Genomic DNA, 16,475 nt, shown 5'->3' with positions numbered 1-16,475 from the left:
TTTTCAAAAACCTACCTAAGCACAAAAATACCTCTTCTCAGGGGAGCTGCTGGTAGAAAACTGTGGATGATGTTACACAAAAACATCAGAGCTAGTTTGATTGAAAATGAGTGGATCAAGCCATGTTAAGAGATGCTTCCTATGTTGAGTTATTGTACATGCAGTGGGGTCAGCAGCTCCAAGGCGAGCATTGATTGTGACTGGGGAGAAGCAGTGGGGGTTTGGGTTAGAGCTAGGGATAATCCATGTGCAAACGCAGGGAACGTCCTGTGAGGTGCTGAACTGACATAGCAGCAGCGGCAGATGGCCCTTGTTTGGAGCTGTGGCGTAACAGGGCTCAGGTGTGTGCCCCAAAGCAGACACTTCCTACCGACTCTGAATACCAATGGGGGAAGAAGCAGTGGGGGGGTCATGGCCATGTCAGAAAACAGCAAGTTTCCATGTTAAACACAGTGTGCGCAGGCATGGATTTGCTACTTTTCTTTTTAGAATTTCATTTGTAATATCAACCTGTGAGGGTGAATTTGTGTGGTCTTTGTTGTTTTTTGTGCAAGTTACATGGTGATCAGTTCAACAGAGCAGATAATTGAAAAGCAGGGAACCAAATGTTTTATGTTTCATGCAGCTGGATTAATTTGATTGACCTGCCTGTCTGCTGCACACATCATGGCTCAACTCTCAACGAATTAGCCACGTCCTCTTGAAATCAAAGAAAAACTTGTAATGATGCAAATTTCCAATGAAAAAAAATATTATTTAATGTCTGAAGACCACTTCAGAGTTAAAAGATTTCAAAGCCTTGAGGACTAAAATGTTACACCTAAAGCCTACATTTCTATTATGAAGAAGTGCTCTGCAAAGACACATTAAGCCCTTCAAAACAACCAAACCTAAGCTTTTATTGTCTATTCTATGCTTTCTTTTGATGAACCCAGATTTCCCAAGTAATCTTGTCAAATTTTTTTTGTAGCTGTTTTGTCTTTCATGGCCGTCAGTTCTGTTTTGTAGGAACTCAAGAGCTGCTGTTTTGTCAGTGCAATCTATAAATGTTATGCAATGTCTGGAAATACATTCATGAAAATAATACATTTGTGGGTGGACTGCGAAAAAGGTTCAAGCATGAATGCTGTGTGGAAACAATATGTTACGTAACGTAACATACATTGCTGTCGAATGATTGAAAAGCTACACTATGAATCAGTTCTTGATCAGTTTAATGTGAGTGACATTAGTGTTGGCTTATGTATAGTGTAGGTGTGTATGTGCATATATACAGTGTACATGTAGATGTATGTGTGTGTGCGTGTTTGTGTGTGTTTGATAAAGGTAAAAGAGCAGAGAGTCACAGGTTTTCAGCTGTCTGGAGATTACACTGTGATGTGGTGCTGCTGGAAAATTCGCCCTTTTGAGTACCTGTTGTTTTGCTCTGAAATTTTTTCCATGCATCCTTGGCATTTTTATTTTGTGAGGTGAGACAAAGCCATAGCCAGGAAGTGTTTATTTAGGCATGAATTACTTTCTCTTCTGAGCACAAATTGTCACCTTTTATGCTCACATGTGCAATGGAGCCCATACATCTCTGTTTAGATTATGAAATTACTGTTGAAACTAGATCCAGTAAAGTGTTTCTGAGCAGGGGGCAATGTTGAACACAACCGGCTGATCTGACAGTATGCAGATCTGTGTTATCTATGCATTATGACACAATAACAGTGAATACATTATACTGAATATCCATAGATCTTGCACTGTCACTCAGGTGAGTCTTTTTCCTTTCTTTTCTTTTCTTTTGGTTCAGCAGTTTAGCAGTCAGTTGGTAGCAGTAAAAATCAGATGTAAGCTGATAAAAATATCCAGAACCTGAAGGGATGTGTCAGTCTAAATCTATAAGAGAAAAGCCTTCTGGTGAGCCTGCAGAGAATGTAATAGCACATAGAGACCCTAGGGGAGTATGACAGAGTAGGGACACGGCATACATTTCCTTGGGATTTTAGTGCACGTTATTGCTGTCTGATTCAGGTCCTTATTAAAAGCTTCCGCAATGCATTCACGTTAGTTCATTCCTTGTTTTCCAGGCTCGGTTTTGAATGAAACCCACCGATAATCGAGTGAAAGAAGCCCACCTTTACATCAGCAGCTGGACTCCACTCCCCAATCTCTTCAAGCCGAGCACACTCCCTCCTCAGCAGTCTAGCCAATGAGTTTCGGCGGAGAGAGAAAAAAAGAAAAAGAAAAAGAAAAGCAAAGCAGTGTGTTAATGGGAGCGGATTAAACAAGTGTGTTAAAGAACAACGACAGGTAGGAAGTGAGTTTCTCGTTTTTTAACTTGACTAGCCAGCACGAGTTGAATGTTTCTGATGGGGAAATTGCTTGTATGTTTTTGTTCGGCTGCAGATTGGTCTTAACTGGAAGTGAATGACAAACGATGTTATCAAAGTAGACTATTCATTTTCTAGTACGACGCTTTTCGCCTGTTGTTATTAGGAAAACTAAAGCTAAATGGTCACCCTGCCACTCTGAACGTTAGCTGGCGTTGGTTTTTCAACATTAACGATTTGTGCCGGAGTTTATTCATTGTGCTGAACTAAGGAGCGTTTCTTGTGTCGCCCTCATGAAGTTGTTGGATTGAATCGGCGGTCTCCTGCTCGTGTTTCATTACCAGTACATTTTACCCTGAGAAGTTTTGGCCTTATGAGACACACCGGGTCGTGTTTTTTACAGCTCACAACAATGCTTGTATTTCGAGCTTCCTTGAGTTAAGTTTGACATCAATGCTTGTGGGGTAACATCTGGTTTCCAGACTCCACAGCTGGAAAACATAACCACGGGCGCTGTCCCCGGTGCTGAAAGCCAAACGTGCACTTGTTCATTTGTCTCATAATGTGACACTTACAATAAAATGATGCTGGTAGAGAAATTCGACCCCCACCCTCCTCTTCAGAGCAGTTAAGCGAGGTCAGAAACCTCCTTGCTCAAGGACACTTCAGCAGGGCGGATGCTTGCCACGTTGGAGTCCTTTTCTTAGTGTCATGTTATCCTCTGGGAAATAAAGACACTCAGCCATGTGGCTTTTGGATTCCTTATTTTATCAGCCACTTCAACTTGTTTGCCCATTGTTGAATAAGAGACAAAAAATACCCCCTCTAAGTCTGTTTGCTGTCTCATATAGGTATGATAAAAACAGTAGAAAATGACTGTATGTTTTTGTATATATTTTTATGGATAGCTTTGTGATTCTTGTGTTTTCATATTGCAAGTAAGAACATGTAAAAAAAAAAAAAAAAAGCACTATATTTGACCATCTTAAATGAATCTTTCCAGGAATCTGATCTAGACTCCTAAAAGCATAACCCCATCACCTTCATGTCCTGTCTCTCGTTATTACAGAGGTGAGATGATATTCCTCACAAGGGGGTAGGGCTGACAGGCAGTTATAACAGCTCGGGTTTGGTTTGGTCCCCAGGGACTCAACAAGGAATCTCTGTTCATTTTGTGACATCTGCATCAAGTCAAAAGAGCCTGTCTCCTGTAGGCGTGCCACGTCTTCACTGAACTCCCTCAACCGACCACCACATTTTCCCATCCCTCGGAGCTATACCAACAGCCTCACACCGTACTGCTTCGCTGGTTGGCAGCTCCTCTTGACCTGAGCCAGGATGAATGACATCCAAGAGGCCACCTCCCCTGCAACCAGCCTCAGCGGTCCAGCTACCTGTGTCTCCAAAGTAGAGCTGCGTGTGTCTTGCAAAGCCCTGCTGGACCGAGACACGCTGAATAAATCAGACCCCTGTGTCATACTAATGGTACAGACCAACGGACAATGGACAGAGGTGAGCCCCCCTTTCTTTCTTTGGTCTGACAAATACACAGTTGAACCCTTTGGGCAAATGTTTGAGGCTGATATCTTCACATTTCCTAATGTGTAAGGAATTGTGCCTTGACTCATGCAAGAGCAAGACTTCACATTATCAAAATGACAGCACCTTGAGTTGATCTGAGCAACATGTTTTTCTTAATGCTTACACAAAACTGTTGCACACAAAGACACTGCACACTGGGGATAGTTGCGCAGCCCTCCTTCCTTTGTCCAGTATCACAAAATCTGTAAAGGCTGAGATTTTAAGATTAAACAGCGGCGATGTGTGAAATATTATACATTGGGATGATTTTTCCGTCTCACCCCAGTTATCCCAAAACCTGTGTAGTCATACTAGATCAACCAGGGAGATGAATCTGTTAAGGGTTTGGTGAACTTGCAGCTGTTTTTCACTTTTTCGGAAAAGATTATGCCTTACACAACAGCTGTCTCATCCTGAATTAAAACCCATCAAATGCAGTGTACATCTATCAACACTGTCTGTCTCCACAGTTCCTTAATTTACATCAGGTTTTGTTGTCTGACATTGTATATTAGCATGGTTGGTATTATTCAATGTGATGATTTGAGTTCCAGCTGAAAATGTTTACTTTCTTGGATAGGTCCCAGGCTGATTTGGAGCTTAGGCAGCAGGTCTCTCATTTCCCTATTAATTAAGTCATTTAGTTCATGAGGGAAAGCCAAAACACAGGTCCCCGCTAAGTAGAGGATGTGTTGGCCGAGGATACCTAATTATATCCATTTTTCCTCCTGCAACCCTTCATCTGACAAAAAAGCTCTATATTCAGGGAAATGGCTGATAATAATTAACTGTATTTCTGCCAGATTCCCGCCACAGGGGAGCCATTTGTTGAAGATGCTCACTGTAATGTTTGGACTGTATGAATGTGGAACCTCGAGATACTATTTTGAGGCAGTGACGATAAAAACACTTGGCTGCCAGTATTGAGCACACAGTTATGGATTTTTCTTGGGTGTAATTTGATAGGAGGTTGTTACATGAGATGACTGACCTGGGTTCAATGTAGCATGAATACGTGAGTTGTTATTTTTAGCCGCTCTAACTGAGGCAAATTCAGATGATATGAAACTGAGATTATGGCACAGCGCAGTATAACAATTGCACTCTCTCTCTCTCTCTCTCTCTCTCTCACTCTCACTCTCACTCTCTCTATCTATCTATCTATCTATCTATCTATCTATCTATCTATCTATCTATCTATCTATCTATCTATCTATCTATCTATCTATCTATCTATCTATCTATCTATCTATCTATCTATCTATCTATCTGAGTCTTGACAGTCATGACAGTGTACACAAGTTATCCCATCCTCTGCTGTCAAATCCCTCAGTACTGGGAGGCACGATTGATCGAGCAAATTGTTTACTTACGTCAACAACTGAGTAAGAAGCTGAGCCCACTCACATCACCACCATACCGCCCTCTTTCTCTTTTCTGAGCTCATACTGTATGGCCCCATTGACTTGAAAGTGCTCCTTGTTGAACTGCATTCACTTCATTATTACCTTATTTCACCACCAATTCACCTCCGAAGAAAAATGCAGAGGCAGGGTGGAGAAGACTTGACATTGTCTACTATTACAGATTTCTTTCTTTATTTTTTGTTTAAAACCGGACTCTCCACGCTCCCATGATAATGAGCTCATTCAAAACACAGTCTTTCTATCCAACCTAAGCTACGGAGGCTTGTTATGATTGAGCTACACAGATAATGCTCCACCTACCTGGCAGAACTGATTAGAGAAAGCTTTAATTTCCCATGTCAGGGATCTCTCTACAATTCTGGCCCCACACCAGTGACAAACAGGCGTCACAGACTTTGGCACAACCTATCCCCCGTAGCTCTGATTAGCTTTCATCAACAAACAGACTTATCAGACTCATCCCGAATCTGCCCATCCAGATGGCACAAAGAGAGGAAGAGAAGGCAAGACAAGACAATAAAGAGAAACGTGAGAATTAGTCAGACTATTTCTAGAACTGTGACGAGACCAAAGTTTTTGTTTAGCAACTAATGTAATATGTTTTCCCATTTACTGATCAACAAATTGAATTGCAAATTGGTAATAAGGAGAACAAGAATAAAACTGATAATGAATCAACATGTCTAACTCTGTTATGTGTAAGGTGCCGAATGCTCAAAAACAAAGATCAAAAAGTTAGGACCCGGCGAGCCCTCCAGTTAAATTGTTTATTCATGCATCGATATTTCAAACAGATGGCTTACCTCAGTATGCAAACTGGCAACAGTGTGAAACAAGAAGGAGAGAGAAATGAGAAATTCAATAAACATGGATTGTAAAAAATTGCCATTTTAGGTTTTACAATTACAATTACAGATGGGCGATGTACAATAAGGAGAAAAGTAAATAAATAATAGGAGAACTATAGTGTATAGAGGTGCTTGCATACAGGTGGGAGACATTTTCCTGGCATGGTTTTGGTCAGCCTGTCCCCACAGAGGGAAAGATCACTGCATTTAAGTTATTCTGAGTCATCACCATTATCCCATGATGAAACATTACTATCCTGGTGCGAGTGGTCTCCTCCAGCATGGTAATGGTCCAATCCACACAGGGTGTGAAAGGTCACTGATGGGTTCGATGAGTATGAAAATGATATCAGTCTTATTTTATGGCTAACACACTCACCAGGGTCGGCTTGTATAAAATGTCTAAGCTAATAAACTTTGACTGTAAAAATTTCTTAGTAAAAAGAAAAATTTTGAGTCTTTTTATAAAGAGCCACAAAGTAACTTTTGGCAAAGTCTAAATGTGTTTCTTCAGTGCTGACTGAAGTGTAAAATAGACACTACAATTACCTGTTATGCACTCAAACACTGCATCAGCCAATAATGGGCCTCTAAAAGTGTTGTGACATGGTTGTGTCACAGCCTCATGCCATGATTAAGATAACCCACCATTCATTTTGTCCAACATTATGCTTTAATATATTGTAGCATGTCATAGGAAAGCTTATAAGATATTTCTCCTACAAGGACAAAACAGTTTTAAATTACAACAATCTGCCCAGTACAGAGTTTGTATGTTAATTAAATGCGCATTTAATTGTTTTCTGTTTTTCCATTACCGAGAACAAGGCCATCAACCTGAAAATGGAACATTCCCTTTAAAGATGTACTCATGAACTTTGACATGTTGTGTAGGAGTGTGGGTAGTGAGACAGGATTTTGTATTGTTTATCGGCTTATCATCATACATTTCCAAAGTATGTGTTTAGTGCTTAGCTGCTGCTCTTCTGACTCTTAACTGACTCAGAGGACCTCTGCAGCTCTCCTAAGATTTTGGAGTAATATGTTAGACAGCTCTCTCCATCACCACCCTCAAAATACCAAATGAGGGTATGTCTGTCGGCGTTCGTTCCTCTAATAGGGTTCTAGAGACTTGAATAATCTATGATAAAGAGCAGTGATGCTGTTGGGTCGTGGTGAAACATTATCTGCTAAGACACTTGATATTTTTTTTTGATATTTTCTGGGTATGCTGTGTGCATCATTCTTCATTTTTAAAATACTCTGGTGTTGCTAAAATCATGAAGAGTTCAGCTTAGTCTTTTATCTGATCAAGATTGGATCTCCACCGAAGCGAGAAATGAGAGACAAGAAAGAATCGTCGCAAGTCATCATGACACAAAGTCTGGACCTGCTTCACTGACAATGAAGAGATGACGTTGGATACTGTTACAGACAAAAACTGTATCCAGCTGTATGGCTTCAATTTCGATGTCTTCACAGTCTCTACTGAGGACACATCATCTGATTATGCCAGATTATGCCTATAACTTTGCTAGATTGAGGTTGAAGTCCCAAATATGCATTGAACAATAATATAAATAGAGTATCATGAAAATTCAGTCTGTTTACTGTTTATGATGATATGACAATATAAAGCTCTGGATGTATATTTACTGTAGATGTAGATTTGAATATCGTGTTCAATGATGATTTGTCCTTGTGACAAATTGGACATCATAGAGATGTTCATGAAACTGTGTGATAGCTAAAGTAAATCCCACACCTTGAGCAAATGGGGCCTCAGAGCTCCGAATTTTCCTTGTCAGGCAATCAAAGACAAGCGCGGATGTTTTCTGTACGCTGAGATTAAATGTCAGAGCCCTCCCATCTTCTCTCTTGACAGAATGTTATAACATTTGCCCTTCTGTACATTTATATGCTGGTGTTCCTCAAAATATTGTAAGCAGGGAGACAAATATGTTGTGAGTGTTATTTTTTGATCCTATTCCCTAAACTCTTACCTTATTGTAAAATGATATAGGACACAAAACACTCTCCCCTAAGGTCTACTATTGCTTTAATCACACTAAGTGAATTATAATAAGAAATGTTTAAATATATTAGATGAGTACATGTGAGGGTTTAAAGTCTTATTATTTTTTCTCTATTTCAGCTGGACAGAACAGAGGTGATCAAGAGCAACTTGCACCCGGTCTTTGCCAAGGTTTTCTCTCTGGACTACTACTTTGAGGAGGTTCAGAAGCTGCGATTTGAAGTCTACGACATCCATGGCACTCACAGCATCGGGACCCGTGACGACGACTTCCTTGGTGGGGTGGAGTGCACTCTTGGCCAGGTAAGCAGATGCTATCACATTGTGTTGACTTGTACTAGTTGTGTTTTCCAGAATACACAGATGCTGACTTAAAATTCTGTTCGTTTTTTTCCCCTTAAAAATTGTGATTTGACTGCCTTAAAAGCATCTTCCGTAGTCTGCGATGTTGGTAGTAAATAAACCTATATAATACCTATATATATTTGCAACATAGTGTCCTTGTACACTACTCTTTACTGCTGAGGGCTCAAGGCCAACCTTGTGTTCATCTTGCTCTTTGCAGATCGTGGCCCAAAAGAAGATGGTGAAGCCTTTGTTGCTGAAGTACGGGAAATATGCTGGAAAATCCACCATCACGGTAAGTTTCTTACCTTGTGCTTATGACCTTACTGCTCTGTGGACTGACGTTGTCTGGACATTTACAAAGTGGAAGTTATTAGCTAAAGAGCTGAGCGAAACACATTTTTGGCCATAACTCACAAATTCATACACTAATTAAGACACAATTTAACACAAATGTCTAATAGAATAAAATGATGACATTTTATATCCAGAAGGTCAAAGGTCAACTTCACTGTGACATCATAATGTTATGAAAGAACACAACTCAGGACTGGTTGGCGGAGACATACAACCCCAAGGCAACTGAAGACACCACTTACAGAATGGCTTCATGTTGCTGCTTTACATTGCTGGGTGGCGATAGTTGTTAAATGTAGACATCACCCCTCTCTGAGAACTTTCTATCTGCTTTATGTGTCCATTTTTTGGTGGCATGGGGTGTCAAACATTGCAATCCACGCAGGGAAGCAAGCAAATCCACATGGAAGAAATGATGCATAAATAAGACATCACTTGTGTCCGATGTGGAAGAGGAGAGCTGTTGGTTCATTAAGCACCATCTTACAGTTAACAAGCCAGTGGTGATAGCATATAATAAACAAGATGAGCAAGATCGTGCAGTGCTACACTCTGGTTTGTAGAGTAGCCGCTCTGCCTTGTTTGGGAATACACAAGAGAGTCTCCTCTTCTTCTAATTAATTTTTATTGCAGACTAGATGCTACAAAGCCTACTTTTGTTCATTTAATTATAAATGTACAGGAGGTAGACTTAATAATCAATTTACAATGTCATGCAACCAATACACATTGCTCTTCAACAAATAAAAAACCTATACAGTATTTTTTTAAATGTAGCACTGTTATCAATAGTATTGAATTGGATTGCCGTATACTGTAAGGATGTTCCTGGTTTTGATTTTTGAACTCAGTGCCATTTCTCTCACTTTTGCAGGAAACTTTTCTCTCATCTATTCTCCTCACTCATTGCATACATAAAGGACCTGGTCTGAGATTTGAACCCAGGATCCCTGTGAGGGAAAAATTTAAGACAAACTCCATTTTAAATCTCAGTCATATCACCTCTAGCCAGAGTTAGACTTTATTTAAACCAGAGCCAGCAGCAAAGACCTTTTGAAGGTCTTCTGGATGGATCTTTTTTTTACCATTTCATCTATACAAGCATATAGAATTCAGGGCACCATCATAATATGAAACGTGTTATCTAACGTGTTGTTGCTGCGCACACATGATGGTACTAAAATAAGTCTTCAAGTTTTCAATTGCATTTGCAATATTGTACAAACTGATTCAGTTTTGCTTGTTATGTCTTTAAAGAAGATTTGTGTATATTTTTAATATATGCATAAATACAACCATTAATATATGTGGTAGAGACACAGAGCACATACACACGTATTTGTACTTCTATACAGTATTGTGAGGACTCCTATTGACATAATACATTTTATCATTAATCAATACACATCACAACACCTACCTGCCCAATCCTAACCCACATCCTAAAAGTTCATGCTACATTCAACCGTAAAACTAAATATTGTCCTTTAAACAGCCCTTTGCAAAAACCATTAATTGGGAAAAATATGCTCACTCTCAAGGTCTGAACTTCAAATGGGTCCTGACAAGGATAGAAATACATGATCACACACAGTTACACACACACACACACACACACACACACACACACACACACACACACACACACACACACCTTCTGCCCACACCTTTTATAAAGATTTCCCCTCGCACTTGGTGTGTGTCAGGACAAGCTGTCTGATAAAAAGCACAAGTTACCTATTTTGCAGATCATGGCTGTCTGGCTTTGTCAAATCCTGGCCGTGCCCACGGTACAGCCACAGTCCTGGCAATTTGATGTAAAGTTTCTGCGAGTTTCAAATAAAGGATCAGTGAAAAAGCAGACCTCTGTTTTCTGGGAGTGAGCCAGACAGTTTAGAGACAGCAGCAGAGGGTGCACGGTGATTCTTAAAAATGGCAATTCTGAACTTTTTCTACTAACACATAAGACCAAACAAGCAAAACAGCAGCCATTCAGAGAGCAAGCTGTTACACAACTGTACTGTTGCATTGTGCTGTACGTGGTAACTTTTATAGCCATAAAAAGTTCAATGTACAAGTTGAAGAAATAACCTATGACAGTGGGGGACTCTAGTTTGCAGCTAATGGTGCTCTCTACTCTCTGGCTTATATGCCCAGCAATCAAGTAAAAGCCACTTCAAAAGATACAGTTAGGTACAGATACAGTTAACTGCTTATTATAGTGCAAATGTAGTTACTTTTTGAAATACAGAAGAAAAATTCTGTATGAATACTCATATAAAAAACATGCAATTTAAGACAAGAAAGCCTGTATTAAATCTCAGTTTTGAGTTAGCATACATTCTATGTAAATGTTTATATTAAATTTGTTGTTTTAAATACTGGCAGATAATGTCCACCTTAATTTTCTAAAGGCTTCATCTGCAACCAAATATCAGTTGTCAAAAAAAATTTCAATTTCAGTTACAACTCTAGTTTTTATGAGCTTTAGGGATTTTTTCCTGAAATGTGGGTCATTTCTTGCCAATGAATAATACAGCCCATATATACAAAAAAAAATTACTGACAAATCTTATTTCCTTTCAGGTGCATGCTGAGGAAATTTCTGGCAACAACGGATATGTGGAGTTCTCCTTCTGTGCCAAGAAGCTCGATGATAAGGTGAAAGGAGCAACCGTTTTTTGATGGAAATACCAGCACAGTTCGTGTTTTATTAGATGTGGTTTAGTAGCTCTTGACAGGGATAGTAGCAATAGTAATATGACAGTGATGATACTGTAGTGCAGCCTCAGGAAGCACCCACAGTTCCTCACTGGCCTCGAAGTTATGCACATGTAAAGGATAATTTTTCAATTTCAGCAAAAATCATTGTAGAATTTCATGTTATAAGAGGAGAAATTGTTAACATGTAAAGCTGCAATGATCATTTGTGAACATGCTAGGCTCACATGTAAATGACATGACATTATATAATATCACGTGAAATCTGTGCTTTTAGTTTGAATTTATATGGTTCCACTTTAAGGCTGCATACCACTGACCTTAGCTACTCCTGCTCCCACACTGTCAAATTTTGCTGACGGCATATTTCAATCAAAAACACAGCAGGGGCTTTCATCCAATTACAACTCTGATGACATGAAGTCGCACCATGTTCTCAGGACCGAGCCTTAGGATGCAAGACTCATAGGTTGCCCTTGATTCTCAGTGGTATTGGGAGGAAAATTCAAATTTTCTATAGCATGTACATTCATTTGAAATTACAGTTTGCAAATCGTAGCTACTCTGATGGTAAAAGTGAACCTAAAAAAATCTTTACTAGAGTATATCCTTCCTCTGCATGTGATGTTTGCTATCGGTATGCAGTGTTTTCCTGGAAGTATTACATTTCTGATGAAATGCTGGGGAATCTGCACACTTGTTTTTTTTTTTTTAAATTGAACTGATTAATTTGCACGCATTCAAATAAGTCACTGTTACAGTTTGGATTTTATAGCTGTGGCAGCATCATAGTGGCACAATGGTGTGTAATCATGTGGCACTAACACTACAGCAGCTTGTTTGGTACACTGATTACTTGGAATAAAAACCTACACATTTTGGTTCGTGGTGCCAAGTAGCTAAAAACACTGATGATGAAAATGATTGACACTGGCTTTGTTCACATGCACGGACAGTTTCGTTCTGGTTAGAAAAATAGCCCACCTTTGGGAGGATTGATTGCAAACATTTTCATTCAGAAGTGAAATATTAAGTACTGGTTATGAGATGTGGAAAAATTTGGGATTTGCTGTCACGATTACTTTTCTTTTATCAGAAGCAAGTGCTCTGTCAGATTGGGATGGGATATGAAATTTACTTGTTAAAGCAACAATAGTTGTTTTTTTTCTGTCCACTTGAGGGCAGCGAAAGAAGTTCTAAATATTAGATTGACATATCATCATCTTAAAAAGTTGTAAAGGCCAAAGTGTTGGCTATAGTATTAGTCAGTAATGTATTACTTTCTAAAATTATACATTAATGTAATTACTATTCTCATTAATGTATAGTTCAGGGCATTACCATTTGAAATTCAGTATGTTACTAACCCCAGCAATCCTCCCTTACTTTGGCAATTTGTTAGTTGACTTGTTTCCTGTCTAACCGGTAGATTGATATTCAGTTTGTTCTCTCTGTGTTCAGCGGGCGGCCTGGTGTGGTCAGTAAGTGCTAGCTTGATGCAGGAGCTCAGGGTGTTGAGAGGCATTTAGCCGCCACAAAAAGAGGAGGAATGCTACTCTCTGTAATTCCAAAGCTATCTTATATACAGTTTGTCTTATTAGTTGTCTTGCCAACATCACTGTTAAGGCTACATTCACGAATCAGCTGCTTGTTTTAGAGAGTTGGAGCATGTGTGAACCCCGCAGCCCCACTGTGGGGGCGGGACTTTATGCAGTCACTGGGGCTAAAATCAAACTTAGCTGTGATAGTCAAAAAATACCTCTAAACTGTAGACATGTTCAAACTAAACAACTTGTTTGAAATATGGGAAACGCACAAGATGTAACGTCTATATGGAGGTTTTGAAACTGTTTAAAAAGCATCACTGGAGCTGGCAAGTATAGTGAAAGTCAAGTAATATTACTAATTACTTTTGCTGTTTAGTAATTAGTAGTTTAGTGTAAGTAACATTTTCCAAATAACTTGCCCAAAGCTGGTTAGCAAACAGTAGCCTATTTACACCTCCAACAGACAGAGAGTCCTGTCTCTGAGGGACTTTAATATAAGTCCAATATTCTCTCTCCTTTTAGCTCTGTTTTGGCCTCCACCAACTCCAACATTTAGCCACTATCTTCACCTGCTAGCTCTGTTTGACTTTTGTTGAACCAAAACAGTAAACCTTTGTCCATAAAACCAAAACCACCAGCTAACGAACGCTAAAACAGCCCATCCATTCTTGATTGATTGATCCATTGTTAATATAAAAAATATTGAATAGTGCAGCTTCAAGTGGTTAATTCATGTATGTAAGGCAAATGGTTGATGTCATCAGGTGAGACAATTAACTTTTGTGCTCCTGTCATACTACGCACCCGTTTGATATTATGATTGTAAACTTAAATAACCCCTAAAACAAGGAAATCATATTTCTGTGATCAGGTGTTTTATCAGGTAGTATACATTTTCTTAAGAATACAAATTGGCTGGGACAGATGACTTGGGTGTGGCAATTTATCTAACACAGACAACAGATAATGACTGACGCAGGAATGATTTCTGCTTGACAGCTGTATAATCTGAACCTGCTGTAAATATTGATCACAGCAGAGACATTGGCGAATGGGAGGATTAATGATGAGATATTAGCATTGCTGTTATTGTTAGCGTGGGATTAAATTTTGACATGTGCATCTGATCAGTCTGATCATGCTGCTGATGCCACTGGCTTGCGGTTGCCATGACAACAAAGAGAGGATGCTACAGCTCTTTTTTGCTCCCGTCCCTCAGGAGATGTATCTGGCTAATGTGGCGGGAAATGCAGCATTTACTGTCTGATTCTGTGTTTACAAAACCCTCTCACCCTCTCACCCACACTCCAAACTCCCCCCACACAGTAATCATTTGTTTTCCTCCCTGAAGAATCAATTGACCTAAATAATCAGTGTTGCTCTGCTCTTAGACGCATGGACTTGAGACTCAGGGGTTGATTTAAGTCTACCCCAAATAGCCGTAAAGGATGCGAAATCTTAAGCTTGTTTTCAATTTAGCAGGCTATATACTAACACTAGTGATTTAGAAGCTTGTAAAATATTCTTAAATCCTCCTCTAAACAAAAAAGTTTCAAACACCCTATTTTTTTTTTCCTCAGTCTTACTTCAAAGAACCACCATGCTGTGCTGTAAATTTTATGCCTGCTTCTTCCTGACCTTTAATCACAGACATAAATACATCTGCCTCTGCAATGAATATATAATAATTGATAATTATTATAAAACTTAATAAAGATGTTTTAGAGTCTGGTATTAACATTACACTTCTGTTTCTGCAGGATCTCTTCAGCAAATCAGACCCATTTTTGGAAATATACCGAATCAATGATGATGAAACTGAACAGCTTGTGCACAGAACTGAGGTAAAGTCACCATATTCCCTCTTCAGTCTCATCAACAGCTGTTAATGCATTTTTACCACTTTTCTTCATATACAGTATGTTCCTACTCTAACAGGTGATTAAAAACAACCTGAACCCTGTGTGGGAGCCCTTCAAAGTGTCTCTCATATCCCTGTGCAGCTGTGATGAGGACCGGAAGCTCAAGGTAAGCGGCCTTTAGGAACTGTAAGTCCACACCAATAAAAATCACAGCAGTCAGTGACTCAGAATCTGCATAGCAAGTTCCTTTCAGCGGCGGGAATCAGAAAGCAGAGTCACACCGACAGAGACAAAGTAGTAAACAGTGTTGTCTGTGTGTGCCACAGTGCCTAGTGTGGGATTATGACTCCAGGGGGAAGCACGACTTCATTGGCGAGTTCTACGCCACTTTCAGGGAAATGCAGAAAATTTCCAGTGGAAATAAGGTCAGTGAACGGAGAGGCGGAGAAGAGTGGAGGAGAGACAGCCGTGGAACTGTTTCATCCACTTCCAATATGCCTTTCATTTTACTCTGCTGAAATCCATCACAGATGAGACAAATGTCATGGTGCTTAGGATATATTGCCAGTCTTCAAAATAGGTTTTCACTCCTGTTCTTTGTCCTCAACTCGCTCTGTTTAAGGTGACGTGGGATTGTGTGAATCCCAAGTACAAACAGAAGAAGAGAAATTATAAAAATTCAGGAGTTGTCATCCTCAGTGACCTTAAGGTAAGAAACTGCAGTAGAAATATATCATATTTATCAGAATAGTCAACACTGGAGGGAGCTGAACTAATCAGTATTTTATTTTTTTATTTTACATCATGACATAGAAATAAACAACCTTTACTATACAAACAAAAATGAACCCAGGAGATTTTTATTATGTAAATCAGCTCTTTAGGATTGAAGGAACAATATGAACTAATTTTAGCAATAAATGCTTGTTTGCATGTATATACTGTGCATAGAAACACTCTCATTGTACATCTAAATAACCCTATACACCTAGGACATTTTTAGTCTCCACTGTTTTGATAAGGTATATCACAAAATGTCTCTTTTTAGCCTTCACAGTCAACAGCTTTGTTGAGTTAATTCCACTTTAATGACCAGATGCTACAGTACAAAACACTGTAGCTGAGCATTCGCTCACCCAACCAAACACCCCTTCTGAGATTTTGTATGTAAGAAATACTCCTTTTTTTTTGTTGCAGCTCCACAGAGTGTACTCCTTCCTAGATTACATCATGGGAGGATGCCAGATTCACTTTACGGTAAACTGAGCAGTCTGTGTTTTGATGAAGCTTCACTGTCATTGAGCTTTTAACTGCACTGGCCATATGTGTATGAATTACCTATTGCTCTCAAATTCTCTGCATCTTCTTTGTTTGTGTAAGATGTAGGTTTGTAGGTAAACAGGCTTTGGTATGGCTTTGCTGGTCCAAATGCAG

The 16,475-nt window shown here is 39.4% G+C and overlaps 1 protein-coding gene across 1 annotated transcript in view; it reads left to right on the top strand.

Annotated features, from left to right (window-relative positions):
• Nucleotides 1-3,537: 3,537 nt before the first annotated feature.
• Nucleotides 3,538-16,475, top strand: part of cpne7 (copine VII) — a 32,744-nt gene continuing 19,806 nt past the window's right edge. Inside the window, exons 1-9 of the mRNA XM_023410844.2 lie at nucleotides 3,538-3,830; nucleotides 8,330-8,512; nucleotides 8,775-8,849; nucleotides 11,498-11,572; nucleotides 14,940-15,023; nucleotides 15,118-15,207; nucleotides 15,368-15,466; nucleotides 15,664-15,750; nucleotides 16,239-16,298. Coding sequence (XP_023266612.1) covers nucleotides 3,657-3,830; nucleotides 8,330-8,512; nucleotides 8,775-8,849; nucleotides 11,498-11,572; nucleotides 14,940-15,023; nucleotides 15,118-15,207; nucleotides 15,368-15,466; nucleotides 15,664-15,750; nucleotides 16,239-16,298 — 927 coding nt within the window. The 5' untranslated portion in view covers nucleotides 3,538-3,656. The remainder of the gene's footprint in view (nucleotides 3,831-8,329; nucleotides 8,513-8,774; nucleotides 8,850-11,497; nucleotides 11,573-14,939; nucleotides 15,024-15,117; nucleotides 15,208-15,367; nucleotides 15,467-15,663; nucleotides 15,751-16,238; nucleotides 16,299-16,475) is intronic.

Source organism: Seriola lalandi, unplaced genomic scaffold (genome assembly GCF_002814215.2).
Source record: "Seriola lalandi dorsalis isolate HSWRI2012SDOR001 ecotype SW California unplaced genomic scaffold, Sedor1 jcf7180002054440, whole genome shotgun sequence".
Classification (NCBI taxonomy): Eukaryota; Metazoa; Chordata; class Actinopteri; order Carangiformes; family Carangidae; genus Seriola; species Seriola lalandi.
This window is presented reverse-complemented; position numbering and strand designations above follow the sequence as displayed.